Below are 17,042 nucleotides of genomic sequence, written 5' to 3' on the forward strand. Positions count from 1 at the left end.
GTTGGACAGAACATGCAGTTTCAATGCTGAATCAACATCAGAAATCAATGTTGATTCAATATTGAATGAGTGTTGATTCTGTGTTGGCCTCGGTTGTTTATTCAACATTTATTCAATGTCGGACATAACGAGCAGTTTCAATGGTGAATCAACATCAGAAATCAATGTTGATTCAATGATTGTTACGTGTACTGTGGATTTTGGGGAGGTTGTGTTCTTTTTTTTCTGGTTAATTTTTAACAGGTGGATTGCCTCATCACGAGTGGATTCTGTCGGCCAATCAGAGATCGCGATTTGGATGAGGGGGCGGATCTTCGGCTTCATAATCTGCCTGACGGGGTTGCTGGAAGTCACTGGGAGGCAACACGAGCTTTACTGCCTTTATGGTTGTGTATGTATGTGTGTGATCGCTGGGAGGCGACACGAGCTTTACTGCCTTTACGGTTGTTGTGATGATCTTTGTCATGAACTGAGTTGTATAACAAACACCACAATGGACTAAGAGCATAGCAGCATGTGCGCAGTCATATATGTACGGAGCCCGGGAGGGGACATGGGTAAAAATAAAATTTAATTCGTGCTCACGATTTATTAATTCGTGCGCACGACTAAGAATTCGTGCGCACGTTTTGTTTTAATCGTGCGCACGTTTTCTGTAATTCGTGCGCACGATTAACAATTCGTGCGCACGTTTTGTTTTAATTGTGCGCACGTTTTACTTAAACTCGTGCTCACGATTTATTAATTCGTGCGCACGATTAACAATTCGTGCGCACGTTTTGTTTTAATCGTGCGCACGTTTTAATTAAACTCGTGCTCACGATTTATTAATTCGTTCACACGATTTACAATTCGTTCTCATTCATTCCTCTGCAAACACTACTGGCATAAGCGCATACATTGCAGACACAAGGAGAGAGGCAGTAACAGTTCCCTGATTCTATACTTTGATTATTTTAGATTTATGCCACAATGAACAGAGATATTCTTACGCTTATTAGGTCTTATTTTGATTTGCATATGCGTCATGAGGACATTGTAGCTTCCCTTGCACAGCGGGGAATCACAATAAGTAAACGGCATCTGAAGCGAATTTTAAGAGTCAATGATCTCTACCGACGACGATATGCTAACCTAGAGGAAGTTATTGATTTTATTATTGACCAGCTTCAAGGTTCTGGAAGACTTCATGGCTACAGATGGATGTACACTAAGTGTATGGAGAGAGGCATTCGGGTCAGGAAAGAAGACGTGCGGGTAATTCTTGCTCTTCTTGACCCTGTAAACTCTCAGGCTCGCCGAAGACGTCGTCTCTGTCGAAGACTGTATTTCTCCGAGGGTCCTAATTTCATATGGCACATTGATTCATATGACAAACTTAAACCCTACGGTATATGCATTAATGGATGTATCGATGGATTCTCACGCAGGATTATTTGGCTGAAGGCATCCTACACTAACAGCAACCCCAAAGTTATCGGAGGCTTCTTTTTGGGGGCAATAGAGCATATTGGAGGTTGTTCGCGGCTTGTACGTACTGATATGGGCACAGAGAACGTGGCAATACGGGACATTCAGATGTATCTTCGGCGGGACAATGATGATGGCAGAGCTGGCGAAGCAAGCTATATCACAGGAACAAGCACAGCAAACCAACGAATTGAGAGCTGGTGGGGGCAGATGCGAAAAGAGGGGATAGAGCACTGGATCCAGCTATTCGGAGAACTTAAGGATCAAGGACTGTTCAGTGGCGATTTCTTGGACAAAGCTCTAGTGCAGTTTTGCTTCATGGCAATCATTCAGGTATGAAAAATTATGAACCATTGTTCTTGTAAAATTGATTCAAGATTAATATAATTAGCTGTAATGTGAATTTTGTTACATTCGGATTATGATCACTTCTATTCTGTACAGTAGACATAAATTGCATCTATTACTCAGACCTTCAGACTTCACCTTTAGACATCCTACGTTTTTCAAGAAAAGCATTTATGATAAATCATTGCTGACGTTGTTAGCACTAGAAGCGCAAAAAGTACTATTTTTTCTTAAGGAAAATCCCACGGCCTGCAGTCGAATAAAACAACAGCAACAACAACAGAAATAAAACAACAGCAACAACAACAGAAATAAAACAACAGCAACAACAAACGCGTCGTGGCTACAGATGGTCAAACGCGTCGGTCATTTTTTAAATGATTAGCAACTCTTTCAGTTTTGATTTAGTGAGTTACGAGTGGGTCAGACCACTCTTTACATTATGAACGAGATTATGTATTACGTCGGGAAACATTCACAATTTTAAGAAAGTTCTTAAGTATGAGGGTATGAAGTACTTAGTCTTAAGAATGTGGGAAACCTACCCCTGTTAGGTGTGTTCAGCTTTTAAGAAATACTGAGGTTTAATGTGTAAAATTGTTCACCACCACTACCACTTCCATTTTTTGCAGGAAGAACTCGATGAGATTTGTGATGTTTGGAATGCCCACCGCATCCGGCCCTCGACAAACACAAACATACCAAGTGGGATACCTAATGTCATGTACCTTGCACCACACCTGTGGAATGCTGAAGACCTCCTTATTCCTGTCTGTGAAGATGAACTGGTCACTTGTAAAGAGTGCTGCAAGTTTTTGACCTCAGTTCCGTGTGATGAAGATATCTTTGACCTGTGCTCCATATTTTTAGAAGAAGCTTAGCATTCCCTACCACTGAATCACAAGCTCTCGACTTGTTCTTGTCTTTGAGAGATTGGGTCCATGCCCAATTACAAGACCACTGAACTAAATGATGTAATTAATGTTACTAGTAAAAGAAGATATTGCAACCAGAGATCAGTAATCAAATTACTGACCAGGCAGATTGACTGATACACTTTATCATGTCAGCATTTTTTTACCATTATGGTATACTCTTTGTTGTTGTTGTGTTCGTCCCTCAGGTGGGCGGAGCCCGCGATCCGTCTCACCTGAGGGTTGTTTGTTTGTCTATGTCTTGTCTTTGTACCAGTTGACCGCTGGTCATTATATCCTTATTTCGGATCATGTCACAGGTTTTTGGTTTGCACACATTCTTTATTAAACCATCCATTTTCCCTGAGACTTGGCACGATCGCTTCCATTTTGTTTTGCTCACCCTGCCCGTCACACTCTTACTGTTGAAAGCAAAATGACAGATTGCCTGATCAATGACAAATTAGTTAGAAATCAGAAAAGGACAATTACATGTCAATAGTTTTTTATTAACAATTTTTGTAACACTTCTTTTGAAAAAAATGTCTCTTTGAACAAATGAATAATAAATATGAATGTAATTAATTACAATGTTTGTAACATCACCCAATACATGGGTAGAACAATATGGAAGTTCCATAACATGGACAAACACTGTATAAAATAAAACTACAAGTCAAGACCATTACTCTCAGATGTCATTACTGCATCACATTCTTCTCATTAAATTTTTAATTAGCCCACCACTAATATTAGTGTATAGTAGTGTATAGTTGTGTGTGTGTGTGTGTATATATATATATATATATATATATATATATATATACACACACACACACACACTACTATACACTACTATTTTAATATTAAGTGTTTCACTTAGAAAATTTTAATATTAAAGGCTGATATTGGTCAAACAGGATGAAGTGAAACAATAGGCACCTCACAATAACAGGTAAACATATCAGCCAAAAAAAAAACAAAACCCTGAGACTTCTCTGGTGTGGTTACACCATATATCGATTTTTTGCATGGGTTTGGACTCAAAAGACACACTGGTTACAAACACCCAATGACCCTGTCGCTGCTGGGTTAAGTGGACTGGCACCTAAAATGATCCAGACAAGGTATGGGTTTTCTGGATTGTTCTTAAATTGTTGTTGGGTAACAATTTACAATAATGGAACATTAATTAACAGTACTTATGGGAGTAATATGTGTTAAAGCATAAATTAGCATTAATATATTGTGTAAGTAATGAAAAAAGCACAAAACATGTTTGGGATTTTAGATAATACTAAAGTAATGGTAGTTAAGGGCAGTTCTTGTTTCTTGTCATTATTTAATGATTAACTGTTCATTAACTGTTTATTAATGTTTATTTCTTAATTATTGTAAAATAATGTACCATTACTGTAAAATGTTACCACTGAATGAATACACACACCATCACTGCATCTGATCTAAATGATGTCCATAACCCACACAGAGCTTTTGAGTATACTATTGAAATCACTTCGGAGGTCAGGATAATTGTGGTATCCCACTGGCAACTTTAAAACACAACCACATGTGTGTGACTGTGGTCTTCTTTGGAAGTCGGATGTTTCGATAAACTGAACAGTGATTGGGCCTCCAATCAAATTTGAACCAGTATAAAAACGAAGGAACAATTTAAGTGTATGCGAGTCAAGTTCCCCTATGTATGTCTTTAAATAGCGGGCTGCTAATGTTTCGAGTGCGTTCATTTCATCTGGGAAAATGAGGAGATCCTTCACGGCCTTTCCAGTTGGAATTTTTCTCTTTAAGATAACATGCAGATCATCTAGAGGAAGAGCATTTGCTATCTCTTGTACAATAGGACGCCAACACTCAATAACGTACATTGGTGCCTGTATAAGGGCCTTGTGCCCCATTTGTGACAGCAGTGGGAGCATACTTTCTTTGGTAGGAACATGGTGACACTCATGTGCCTCAAGGGCATCAAACAACACATCCCCTTCAACAGACTCAAAGTCTTGCAAAGCCTTGAGAAGGATCTCCCTTTCATGCTCAGGCACATACTGCAAAAAAGCATCCTTTAAGCTACTTGTAGCTGTGCCATACAGAACCTCTTCTAGAAATGGAGTCGCTAGTTGTACTGGGAAGTAGCCTGCTTGAAACCATCCTACAACAAAAATTCTGCCAATTGCCTGCCACTCATCAAACTGATAGTCATGCCGAATGAAGGGAACTTTCACATCCATGCCTAAAGTGCATCGCTCGTAAAATTCTGTCCAAAATTCTGTTAAACAATCCCTTAAAACACCGATTCCCTCACCCTCTTCAAATTGTCCATTGAGAAGACGCATCTTCACAAAGACCTTCGTGTGTAGAATTGCTGGATTTTTGAAAGCATGAATCATGTCAAGGAGGCAATGCCCCCGCCTAATGATTAGTGTTGCAGTAGCAGGTTCAGCATCAGCAGGTGTCTGTTGTTCTTGTCCAATAGGAACAAAATCATCTATGAATAAAGAACAGACAAGACACTGAATAAACATATGAATATTTGATGATTTAGTCATCTCTTAGGGTCAAAAATTAGAACTAAAGTGAACTTTTATAAGCCAGATAAAATTACTCTTCCCATTTTTCATTGATTGTACGATTCATTGTAATACTATAATACAACTTACAATACAAGTGTAATTTGTGTTTGTGCTAGACAAATATTTGAAACACATCTTGCTTTGTTGGATCTCCTGTAATGTGAGACATAGTATCATAAATGTTAAAACATTAAATGCCAATTTCTAAGGCAAATGTAAGGTTAAAAGTCAAAGGGATGGGACGAGATGGATTTCACAGGAGTTTTTTATATTATATATTGACATCATGCATAGGCTCAAAATAAAGATCTCAACATTACATGATTTATGAAGATATGACAACAGTAGACTTACACTTACATCCGACACATCCTTCAAGTTTTTAATGAGTTGTAACGATACTCTCAACCCACTGGCCATCAGTGAATTCATATTGAAATCATTTATATTTATAAACAAGTTGCGTTAAATTACACATTTCCACCAGAGATCCTTAAATCTTACCCAGCCATACTCACTTGGCATCTGCTGGATCATCATGACCTCTGACACTGCAGTAGCGTGAACTGGAGGCATCACTGTGGTGTTCAAAGCAGCTATAAAACAATTCAGAATGTATTTCAATAAGCAACATAACCAGTCTTGCCTCAAGCGTGTCAGTATGTTTTAGAGTATTGCACAGAGTATTGCACGGGCATATTCACCTTGCGTTTGTGGCTGCTGGAACATTGTGAGTTCTAGAATTGCAGGAACATGGTCACCTGAGAAGACATAGACATAAAGCAATGCTGTATGCTCAAAATACATTTGTCTCTGTGATTGTTTTCTTTTTTCCTGTGATTAAAAAGAATAATGTTTTCATTTCACAATATGTCAATTGTGATACATTTTATGAACTGTCAGAATATCATTTGAAACATCTTCTTCTTCTTTCGGCAATTCCTGTTTAGGGGTCGCCACAGCGGATCAAACTCCTCCATCTGGCCCTGTCCTGAGTGTCCTCCACTGACACCCCAGCCACTCTCATATCATCTACCACTGCATCCATAAACCTCGTCTTAGGTCTACCTCTCCTCCTCTTGCCTGGAAGTTCCATGCTCAAGACCCTCCTACCAATATACCTCTCCTCCCTCCTCTGTACATGTCCAAACCATCTCAATCTCGCTTCTCTAACTTTATCTCCAAAACATGCTACATGTGCTGATCCTCTAATAAACTCATTTCTGATCCTATCCTTCCTCGTCACTCCAAATGAGAATCTCAACATCTTCATCTCAGACACCTCCATCTCCCTCACCCGTCTCTTTGTCAGTGGCAGTGTCTCCAGTCCACACAACATAGCAGGTCTCTCTACTGTCCTATAGATCTTTCCTTTCATTCTAACTGACACCCTTCTATCACAGACACTTTATGCCATCCACACCACCCTGCCTGCACTCTCTTCTTTACCTCTTTCACTTCCTCCATTACTCTGTACCCTCAACCTCAACCCTAGAATAAATATTATTACCACAAAAAGTGTGAGATTCTGTAATTACGAACATACTACATTTGCTTTAGTGACTTTTATATGATGACATAGGTTATAAACTGGCTCCCCTATCAAATACAGCTCAGAGAAGCTGCATTATGAAATAATATCTCTAATTAGTGACAGAATAATTATCACCGTACAGCATGTATATGTAGAATGACTAGATATATTATCCATACAAATGATGTTCAGAACTGTTTCTTGAATTCAAGTGTAGCATTATTTGTATTAAATAGGCAGGCAATCCACATGATGGAGCTTTTTCTGTGGTGTATTTGGTAGGGGGAGCAGATCTGTGAAATTGAATTTACAACATTGACTGAAAATATAATGGTATTAATTTACTGAAAACAGCTTTTTAAAAGTACGGTGGTGCAGTGAGTAGCGTTGTGCAAGGTTCAATTCCCGGCTGGGGTGATCCCGGGTCTTCCTGTGTGGAGTTCTGTGTGTTCTCTCCGTGTCTATGTGGGTTTGCTCCGGTTTCCTCCCAAAGACAGCACGTTCAGATGAACTGGAGGTGTGAGTGTTGGAGTCAATGTGTCTGCCTACATGTGTGAGTCTGTCTGCCCTGTGATGGATTGGTGGCCTGTCCAGGATGTATTGTGCCTTTCACCCGCTGCTGCCTGATAGAGGCTCTCAACAGTTTATGATGATTCACAAGTGTACTCACCTGGTATCTGTGGCTGGTTCACTTCATGCTCTCGTACAACAGGAATAAGATCCTCTATAAGAAGAAAGATAAAACATACTACCACAAACATTTGGAGGTACATAAACAAAGGTATTTTAAATAATTTAAAGCTGTATTCACCTGGCAAATAAGGTCTGTTTACTTCAAATTGTAGTATTTCAGGAACAGCATCTTCTATGAGAGGATGGTTAAAACATACTGTATAGCATACAATAACTTTCCAAAAATGGTGACACTAAAAAATGTAGATAATAACAGAATGTAATAATGTGCAAATTAATTTAAACCGTTATTTAATTAAAACAATACAAAGACAACATACATTTTTAGAAATCACATAGGCCAGATATGCTGGATTAAATACTGATTGATATATACAGGCTTTGGAGTACTGAGACCATCAACTGTTGAGTGACTGCATCCTAGATCATGCAGAAATAAAAAATATTTTACTTTGTCAGTCTCCTCAGTTCCCAAAAGCTTAAAGAGTGTTGGATAAAAGAAAACATGATGCAGCACAGTGTTAAATGTGCTGCTGTACAACATTTGTCAGTTTAAATATTTTCTATTAAATATAAAGTTTGCACATTCTTGCATTTCGGTTTTATTTACAATTTGCACAGCATCATTGTAGTGTTTTAAATAAAAAACGTGCATGTACATTAACAAAAACATTAACAGACATTTTAATAGCTGTACTCACCTGGCATTTGTGATTGGCTAATCTTGAATTCTGCCTTACTAGGAGGGTCATCTGGAGTTTCCCATGGTACAGTGTCATCTAATGATACTCCATCATCTTCAGCTGCACCAATTACAACTTCCAGATCCAAGTTTTCATCGAATCTCTGGTCATTTTGTTCTTCATCACTGCCTGTAAGGTCAACTGTTGACTGCAAATCTTGCTCGCTCCTCTTTTTTGTACACAGATAGAGTCTCAGCAGCCTCACTTTGCTTTTCTCATATAACTGATTAACAGTATCTGTGCTGTTGATATCAATCTGAGATGACTGAATCTCTGTGGTGTAGCAAGCTACATTCTTTTCTGTCTTGGACACACCACTGGGGAAAAACAAACTCAGAGCAAGGTCTTTCATTTCCTCTATAGTTGTTTCTTTGTCTACTGTGAGCTGTCTTGTTCCTCCCCCTTTAATTGCTTTAACTTGCTTGTATCTTTGCTCATTTTCATCAAAATCCATCCATCCAACTTCTATCCGTCTTTTTTGTTTTTGTGCACTTTTATTTCCAATCCATAAATTATTCTTTTTCTTAGCAGGATTGTCAGTGCTTTCTTCAGATGGAGACAGTCTACGTCGCAGTCTTGATAAAATAGACTCCTTCCTGGTGCTGGGGTCAACTGACCTGTTGGTTTGTCGACAGAATGCAACAATAGACACTCTGTCCCCTGCTTTAGGAAAGTATGTAGCGAGGTCTTTGTCAGCCATCAAAGGGATTACAGATGCATCAATCTGCATACAAAACATATAAAAGCACAAAAGTATATAATTAAATCGTGGCCACTATAAAATGTACTTTATTAAAAAATGTAAACTATAAAAAAATTGCCATGCATTCAAACACTTTGTGTAAAATTACTGACCTTTTCATTTTCAAGTTTCTGTATGCACTCCTCAGCAATTTTTCTTTGCCTTAAAAAGCTCTTTAGTTCCTCATCCATTCTGTGAGATACAAATACTTTGTTATTACCATAATAGTGTATCCAACATATTATCAGATTTACAGTTCCTGTGATTTAGTAAATGCAAGTGTAACAGTATTCCTAAAAAGAAGGCACAGTCTAAATCAGTGTTTCTCAGCCCTGGTCCTGGACATCCAATGCTTTGCACATTTCAGTATTTTCCGTGCTTTAACACAACTACTACAAATAAAGTACAAGAACTAAGGGGTTGTTAATGAGCTGTCAAGTTGGACAATAAGTGTTTGGAGAGAAAAAAACGAAAAAGTGCAGGACAGTGGGTCTAAAGCCCGATTTTATAAATTGGGTGCTTTGCTGACAGCTCACACTGTACGTTCACACTGTAGGCAGTTAGCTAATTTTACTAGACTGAACCAAAACTGAATACCAGACAAACTACAAACCAACTTCAATAAAACACCATATTCACACTGCATATATGGACGTAGGTGCAGTAAATGTCGACTTTTTCACCGTTATTTAGCAAGTTTAGCAAGCAGCTTTTTTGAGCAGCAGTAGAGTGAGTGTACGTGGCACGAAGGTGCTAGGGTTAAAATAGGCTAACAAAAGTTAATAAACAGAACTCATAATGAAATTACATGGAAGTGTTAACACCAGTCATGGTATTGAATAACATGCCACTATAAAACGGTAACAGTTGCTGCAAAAATGGTAAAACACCAGCCCAAAAAGATAGTAGCCATAAACGGTCCTGTGGCAGTTAACGTAGCAAAATCCCGGTTTAGCATAGGGGATTCAACAAAACATTGGCATTTACCTGCCTTGACAGTATGACCATCAGTATTTTACACAATATTAGAATGCGGTGAAGGGTTACATGAGTTGTATTTAATTGCATAAACAAGCATGTTAACTAGCATTTGATGAATTTAACATACATACTTTCAATTGCTGCAGAGCTGGAAGAGCGTTGACCATACGTTGACCATACGAATCCTCTTCAGTTTCCGTTTGTTGGTGATAATAATAAATCGTGAGCACGAGTTTAATTAAAACGTGCGCACGAATAAAACAAAACGTGCGCACGAATTGTAAATCGTGTGAACGAATTACTAAATCGTGAGCACGAGTTTAAGTAAAACGTGCGCACGATTAAAACAAAACGTGCGCACGAATTGTTAATCGTGCGCACGAATTACAGAAAACGTGCGCACGAATTCTTAGTCGTGCGCACGAATTAATAAATCGTGAGCACGAATTAAATTTTATTTTTACCCATGTCCCCTCCCGGGCTCGGTATATATGCACTCCAGAGGCGTAGCGCAAAATTCTGGGGCCCCACCGCAAGGAGGCAATGAGGAGGCCCGTGCGTGAGCTAAAATCTCGCGAGCGACCGTAGCGCGCGGACCCTGCGCGAGCGGTGTAGGCGTTTATACTTTCGCGAGCGTCGCGAGCGTCACTGCAGTGTAAATATGGCTTTGCAGTGTTGTCCGAAACGATACGTTAACAAATACGAGCCTCTTGTAATGCCAGGACGAAACATGAGAGAACGTGAAGACGTTAAGATTGGGCGTTTTGAAAATAAACAACCATTAAAATAATGTGATAAAAAGCGAATAATTTCGAGTATATGTATAAATATTTAACTAAGTTTAACGTGCTGGGAAATATTGAAATGGACCTTGAAAGTGATGTGCAAATGCTTTAATTCCACCTTGTTAAGGTGTATGAACCCTGCAAACATGACTTTGTTCATCGCGCTGAAGCGCGACGCGCGCGCGAAGTTACAAAATTCGAGAGGTGCACGACCTCGTGCCCGCCCCTGGTCATTCTTTAAACGTGAAATCAGTTTTCCATGAAGAATAATGAGGATAAAGGTTAGGCCACTGTGGTAATTATTAAGTTTAGTCCGTATGAAGAACGGCTTTCCCTTGTAATCTATATTGCTAGCCTACTGGTTAAACTACGTTACTTCCTTTGACCATCCTTGTTTGCAAATACTGTACTGTACTCCGTTTAAAATGAAAATCTGTAGTTAATATGTTACAGTCCGCGAGTGTGTGCACACGAACATGAATGGATATGTTTGACATTTTAACGACGTACTGCGGAGGACGACTGCTACATGAGACGAGTGTGGGTTGCAGTGAAATGTGGTGTGTGAAATTCCTTAATTGTGTGATCATTCTTTAAGTGATTGTGATCGAGTAGTGAGTGGCGTCTGGGTTTTGTGAGTGTGCGTGTATACCGATTGTGTGTTAATTTATCTGCTAACTTGGAATAGCCCACAGTGCTCATCCCCTTTTACGCTTGCGCAGCGATAGTACTCCGGGGGTGTATAATGATTGTCTGGAATAAAAGTGAAAGTGCGTCTAAATTAAACTGCGAGACTCAGTGTCCTATTTTCTCTGGTATTGGTGGCAGCCAGGGGCGGACTGGCATACATTGCTACCGGGGATTTCCCCGGTGGGCCGATGGGTTAGTGGGCCGGTGGGCTGCCGGGCCGCCGGTGGTTTAACTCAGCCCGTGGAGGAGCCACTGCCGCGCACTGCGGCCCCGGTCTATAGTCACGCTGCTGTTTAACGGTGTCTATTACCTCTCCCGCTCCAGTCAGGCAAACCTGCGCGGCCGCGGACTGAGCCTGTAAACACATGAACGAGTTGGATCGGGCCGCAGACTGGGCCAGCTGATGCAGGCTGACGGTATGCAGCGGAGATCAGAAAAAAAACCAACTTGTCCCAGAAAATCCGGGCTGGACTACGAAAACATACAGCAGTTTAAATTGTAGATAACATGTTATTTTAAATGTACTGCTGTCGCCTTTGCAACGTCTAAAAGGCATCATGTATAAATTACCTTAACACGGTTAACACGGACGCAAGTGGCGGTCTTAAAGGTTCCAGAGCACTGTGCAGTTTTTTTTTTAAAGCTATTGAAATTCATAGATTAAAACTAACGACCACAAATAGGTAAGAGGAAGAAATACCCACGTTAGAGTTGTAGGTTGTTCTTTAGGATGCACTTTGCGTAAAACAACTTGTTTGGTGGTCTTATGATGGACTATTTAAAAGCCACTATGTGGCTTTGTAATCATATTATTGCTGGAATTAATATTGTCCATATGACAATAAAGGCCGTCATATACAGGGGAGCAGATGGAAATTCTGAAGTGAGGGGACCAAGCTGTACAATATATATATAATATAAATCTTATAATAATAAGATATAAATAATAATATAAATCTGGAGGGGATATGTCCCTATATATATATATATATATATATATATATATAGTGGGCCAGTCTGTCAGGAACTCCCGGGCCACTTTTTCTCCCCAATACGCCCCTGGTGGCAGGTGGTACGTAAGGTAAAACAAAACAAGGCTTTAAAATACTTTATAAGTGCCTTCATCTGTCCAATATTGATTTATCAACTTTTAAATACCCCGCGGACACCCTGTACAACCACAAAATTTTAAAAAAAATCTACAATGGTGATATTTGAAACACGTCAACTTTAGACACTTTTGCTTTCTGTGATTTAAATCAAATCAAATATATTTGTATAGCGCTTAAAGACTTTTAAGATTTAAGACTTGACCAACTTTATTTGGTTTAGAATTGGTTTGTAGGCCGAATTCTTTTATGTTCATTCTGTTTTATTTTGTTTTAAATCCTGGTAGCCTAATTGTCATGCTGATATAACAAAAATTGGTAGATTCGTCTCACCTTGTCAGTAATGCTAGTGAAATGCCAAATTATGCCCTAACCCTTGCAAATATAAATATATTTAGCTTTGGGATTATTAAGGCTAAATTGAGGTTAATGGTTATTGTAACTCTGTTAGTCCTCGACGACGTCTTGATGCTGGTTCTAAATCCATGACCAAACGAGGTAAATGTTGTGAAAATATAAAACAGGTAAAATATGTAATGGCGCCTTTAATGAATAGCGGTCTTTAACTGTGGTATTGTGACGTCATATCACATGTCACAGGTGAAATGGCGGACGTAGTGTGTCCGAGGTGATGAAAACTGACCAGTCGTCTACTGAAAGAACGCACCGCTTTACCGCTTGAGCAGAACGGACTGCACTGAGATATCGTGTCTACTGCTTAAGGACGACATTTCGGATTTAGACCCAGTCTGTGTGCGTCCATACGATCAAAGTAAGTTCAGTGTGGACTGTAGTACTGGAGCAGACATTGTTGTGGTTGTATTTGATGTGATAGATGCCGATGTTGAGATTGTTGGTCATATAATCTTATCAGTGAATAATTCTCCTGTTTACCGATCATTCTCTGATAATCAGTCCTTTACTACTCGGTTTCGTAAGCGGACTAGTCGCATATTGAACGTAAAAAGTGCCTCAGTTTGTTGATGTAAAAGTGGTGGTGGTTTGTGGGTGTAACTCCTCGCTAAAGGAGTGGTGGAACAAAGCAGAAATATCCATCTCATTCTTCTCTACAATGCTCTGCCCTGAAAACTATTTGGGGAAAAACGCACATATTTTGTCCAAATTCAAGAAATATTGTTGTTCTCTTTAACGGGATGTAGGTTGTTGCAAAAATAATTTAACACAACATTTACAGTATAAATGACATATTTTGTATTGTACTTTCCTAGTGTAAAAGGTTCATTGTATTTTACAATGAGGTCTCTGATCATCAGTTCTTTATTCTGTTGTTGTTATTCCAGACTGAGGAGTACAGATCTTTCTTCGTACGTGTGAGGTTCACAGTCCAGCTCTCATCATCCCAAATTCCTTTGGTCCTGTGGGGGTCAGAGATCCAGCCAGAAAGACACTTCCATCTGTTCTTGAGGTTCGGACGTCCGGTATTTCCAGTGCTGGCTTGGGTGTTTAAATCCATTTCAGTACTGTTTGAAGGGGAAGCAGGCCAGACTTTAGATATTGAGTCCTACAGTACTAGTTGTTCACTAAAGTACAAACACTGACTTTAATTTAAATATTGAAAAATGTTAGTTTTTAAACTAAAAAGCCTCATATATCAGGTTTTCATATATCATATCACATCAGAGTTTCCCCACACTGACACTTGATTTCACACTGTATTCTTCACTTGTGAAATACCAAGTTTAAGATTTAAGTTTGGGGTGTTTGACCTAGAGAAGCAGTCTGTGTCCATCAAGGGTTCCCCCCACATAAGCACAATTGAAAATGTAATAAATTGAGATGTTTTTATTGAACTTTAATCAATATAATATTGTTTGCAATAGTTCTGTATCTTAATTCTGTATTTCACCCAGAATCTGTTTTATAATGTCTCTTTTTTTCTCCAGAAATCCTGTGATATTTTCCACACTTAAAGACCTCAGGGACGACTGGAAGAAGACATGCAAAAGGAGGGACATCACCACTCCTCAGAGAGGAGAAAGAATTTTATTAGACAGGGTGGTCTTAAAATACACCAGCGCACTCGCACAGGAAAGAAGCCGTATCACTGCTCAGAGTGTGGGAAGAGTTTTACTTGTCAGAGTAGTTTCCAAATACACCAGCGCATTCATACAGGAGAGAAGCCGTATCACTGCTCAGAGTGTGGGAAGAGTTTTAGTAGTCAGAGTTATCTCCGAAGTCACCATCGCATTCATACAGGAGAGAAGCCGTATCACTGCTTAGAGTGTGGGAAGAGTTTTAGTAGTCAGAGTAGTCTCCAAATACACCAGCGCATTCACTCAGGAGAGAAGCCGTATCACTGCTCAGAGTGTAGGAAGAGTTTTAGTTGTCAGAGTAGTCTCCAAAAACACCAGCGCACTCATACAGGAGAGAAGCCGTATTACTGCTCAAAGTGTGGGAAGAGTTTTAGTGTTCAGAGTAATCTCCAAAGACACCAGCGCATTCACTCTGGAGAGAAGCTGTATCACTGCTCAAAGTGTGGGAAGAGTTTTATTCATCAGAGTATTCTCCAAAAACACCAGCGCATTCACACAGGAGAGAAGCCGTATCACTGCTCAGAGTGTGGGAAAAGTTTTACTCAACAAAGTTATCTCCAAAGTCACCATCGCATTCACTCAGGAGAAAAGCCATATCACTGCTCAGAGTGTGGGAAGAGTTTTACTCAACAGAGTAACCTCCAAAGACACCAGCGCATTCACTCAGGAGAGAAGTCATATCACTGCTCAGAGTGTGGGAAGAGTTTTGGTAGTCAGAGTAGTCTCCAAATACACCAGCGCATTCACACAGGAGAGAAGCCGTATTACTGTTCAAAGTGTGGGAAGAGTTTTAGTGGTCAGAGTAATCTCCAAAGACACCAGCGCATTCACTCGGGAGAGAAGCCGTATCCTTGCTCAAAGTGTGGTAAGAGTTTTAGTAGACAGAGTTTTCTCCAAAGTCACTATCGCGTTCACTCAGGAGAGAAGCCGCATCACTGCTCAGAGTGCGGGAAGAGTTTTAGTAGGCAGAGTAATCTCCAACTACATCAGCGCATTCACTCGGGAGAGAAGCCGTATCATTGCTCAGAATGTGGGAAGAGTTTTACTCATCAGATTTATCTCCAAATTCACTATCGCATTCACACAGGAGAGAAGCCATATTACTGCTCAGAGTGTGGGAAGAGTTTTAGTGTTCAGAGTAATCTCCAAAGACACCAGCGCATTCACTCAGGAGAGAAACCGAATCACTGCTCGTAATGTGGGTATTATAGTGTACAGAATAATCACAGAGAAATTATGCCATTTTGCTTGTCATTTAAGATTACAAAAGATTATGATTTAGTACATGTCATTCTGATTAGCAGAAAGACTGCAAGTAATGTGATTCAGTATGTAATCATGTACTTGGATATATGTGTGTATTGTAACCTGCATCAGAGGAATATGCAGAGACAAAAAACTGTTATCTGCCTTGACCCGCTGACAACACGTTTCTGCTAAAAACAGGAAAGATCCATATTAGGGGGAATGCACATGTCAGATGAAAACTGTCTACTGTGCATTTCCCCCCCTCAGGTTCTCAGTGTGCCCAAATGTACTGTAAACATATGATAAAGGAATAAAGGAGATTAGACTGTAAACATGTGATAACAGAATAAAGGAGATTGGACTGCCCTCTCTCCTCAGAGTTCTTGTTCTAGATGAGACTCATGCTTTTTTTACTTTTTAATAAATTTCTCTTTAAACCACATCCGAGTCCTCATCTATTTCAGGAAATTTCCACAACACACACCCTGTTTTGTAATGTCTCTATTTTCCAGAAGTGAGTTCCAGAAGTGAGTTCATTTTTAAGTCTTCCCCTTCTGTGTCCACTTTTGTGGCTACCAATGAGACCTAACATGCTTAACTCATGTCACGGTATTTTTTCAAAAGTATTTTGAAAAACATAAAGAAGAATCAAACAATGTAAAGTGCAAGTTATGTCATCAAAGTCTTTCATTTCGCACCACAACAACCAACATGGCATACCATTTACAACACGTAAGGCGAAAAAAAACGTTTGTCATTTCAGTCGTGTCGTCTCGTCGCGGTGCGTCTCCGCAAGTAGGCCTATAAACATTTTTAGTTGTTTGCTTTTAAACCCCTTTACTTGAACCTTTCCTTGTGTTTTTTAGCTGTTGTGTGGCAATTTTTTTATATTTTCAGGCAGGCATATTTTATTTAAAATATTTTTGACATTTGCGCACTGACGGTTAATGTTCTCTAACGTTTCATTAAAAAAAGTAAATAAATAAAAGCTGAATAAAGCCAACCTACCGTGTTTATTTATTTATCTGAGTGATTTAGGTTTTTACTTTGAAGAGGAAAAAAGTCCTGAATGAGAACGGGATCCCGTTTAAGGTGCTCTAAATAAAAAAATAATAAACCCGATTCGACTATTAGTCGACTAAA

The 17,042-nt window shown here is 39.4% G+C and overlaps 2 protein-coding genes across 3 annotated transcripts; one reads left to right on the forward strand and one right to left on the reverse strand.

Annotated features, from left to right (window-relative positions):
• Positions 1-3,712: 3,712 nt before the first annotated feature.
• On the reverse strand, positions 3,713-9,223 carry LOC143487027 (uncharacterized). The gene is made up of 7 exons (XM_076986331.1): positions 9,146-9,223; positions 8,249-9,014; positions 7,666-7,719; positions 7,525-7,578; positions 6,025-6,081; positions 5,839-5,916; positions 3,713-5,235 (listed from the first exon to the last, which is right to left on the reverse strand). Exons 1-7 carry the CDS (start codon positions 9,221-9,223, stop codon positions 4,196-4,198), a joined length of 2,127 nt encoding a protein of 708 aa, XP_076842446.1. The 3' UTR covers positions 3,713-4,195.
• Positions 9,224-11,196: 1,973 nt separating this feature from the next.
• On the forward strand, positions 11,197-16,329 carry LOC143487037 (uncharacterized). Of its 2 annotated transcripts, XM_076986340.1 has the most exons (4): positions 11,197-11,358; positions 13,198-13,369; positions 13,899-14,023; positions 14,502-16,329. In XM_076986340.1, the coding sequence occupies exon 4, from the start codon at positions 14,556-14,558 to the stop codon at positions 15,846-15,848; it is 1,293 nt and encodes a 430-aa protein (XP_076842455.1). In that variant the 5' UTR covers positions 11,197-11,358; positions 13,198-13,369; positions 13,899-14,023; positions 14,502-14,555; the 3' UTR covers positions 15,849-16,329. The 2 variants fall into 2 exon arrangements, with proteins under 2 accessions (XP_076842455.1, XP_076842456.1); XM_076986341.1 differs by lacking the exon at positions 13,198-13,369.
• The last annotated feature ends 713 nt before the right edge of the window (positions 16,330-17,042 follow it).

The sequence above is a fragment of the Brachyhypopomus gauderio genome, unplaced genomic scaffold (genome assembly GCF_052324685.1).
Source record: "Brachyhypopomus gauderio isolate BG-103 unplaced genomic scaffold, BGAUD_0.2 sc46, whole genome shotgun sequence".
Lineage (NCBI taxonomy): Eukaryota > Metazoa > Chordata > Actinopteri > Gymnotiformes > Hypopomidae > Brachyhypopomus > Brachyhypopomus gauderio.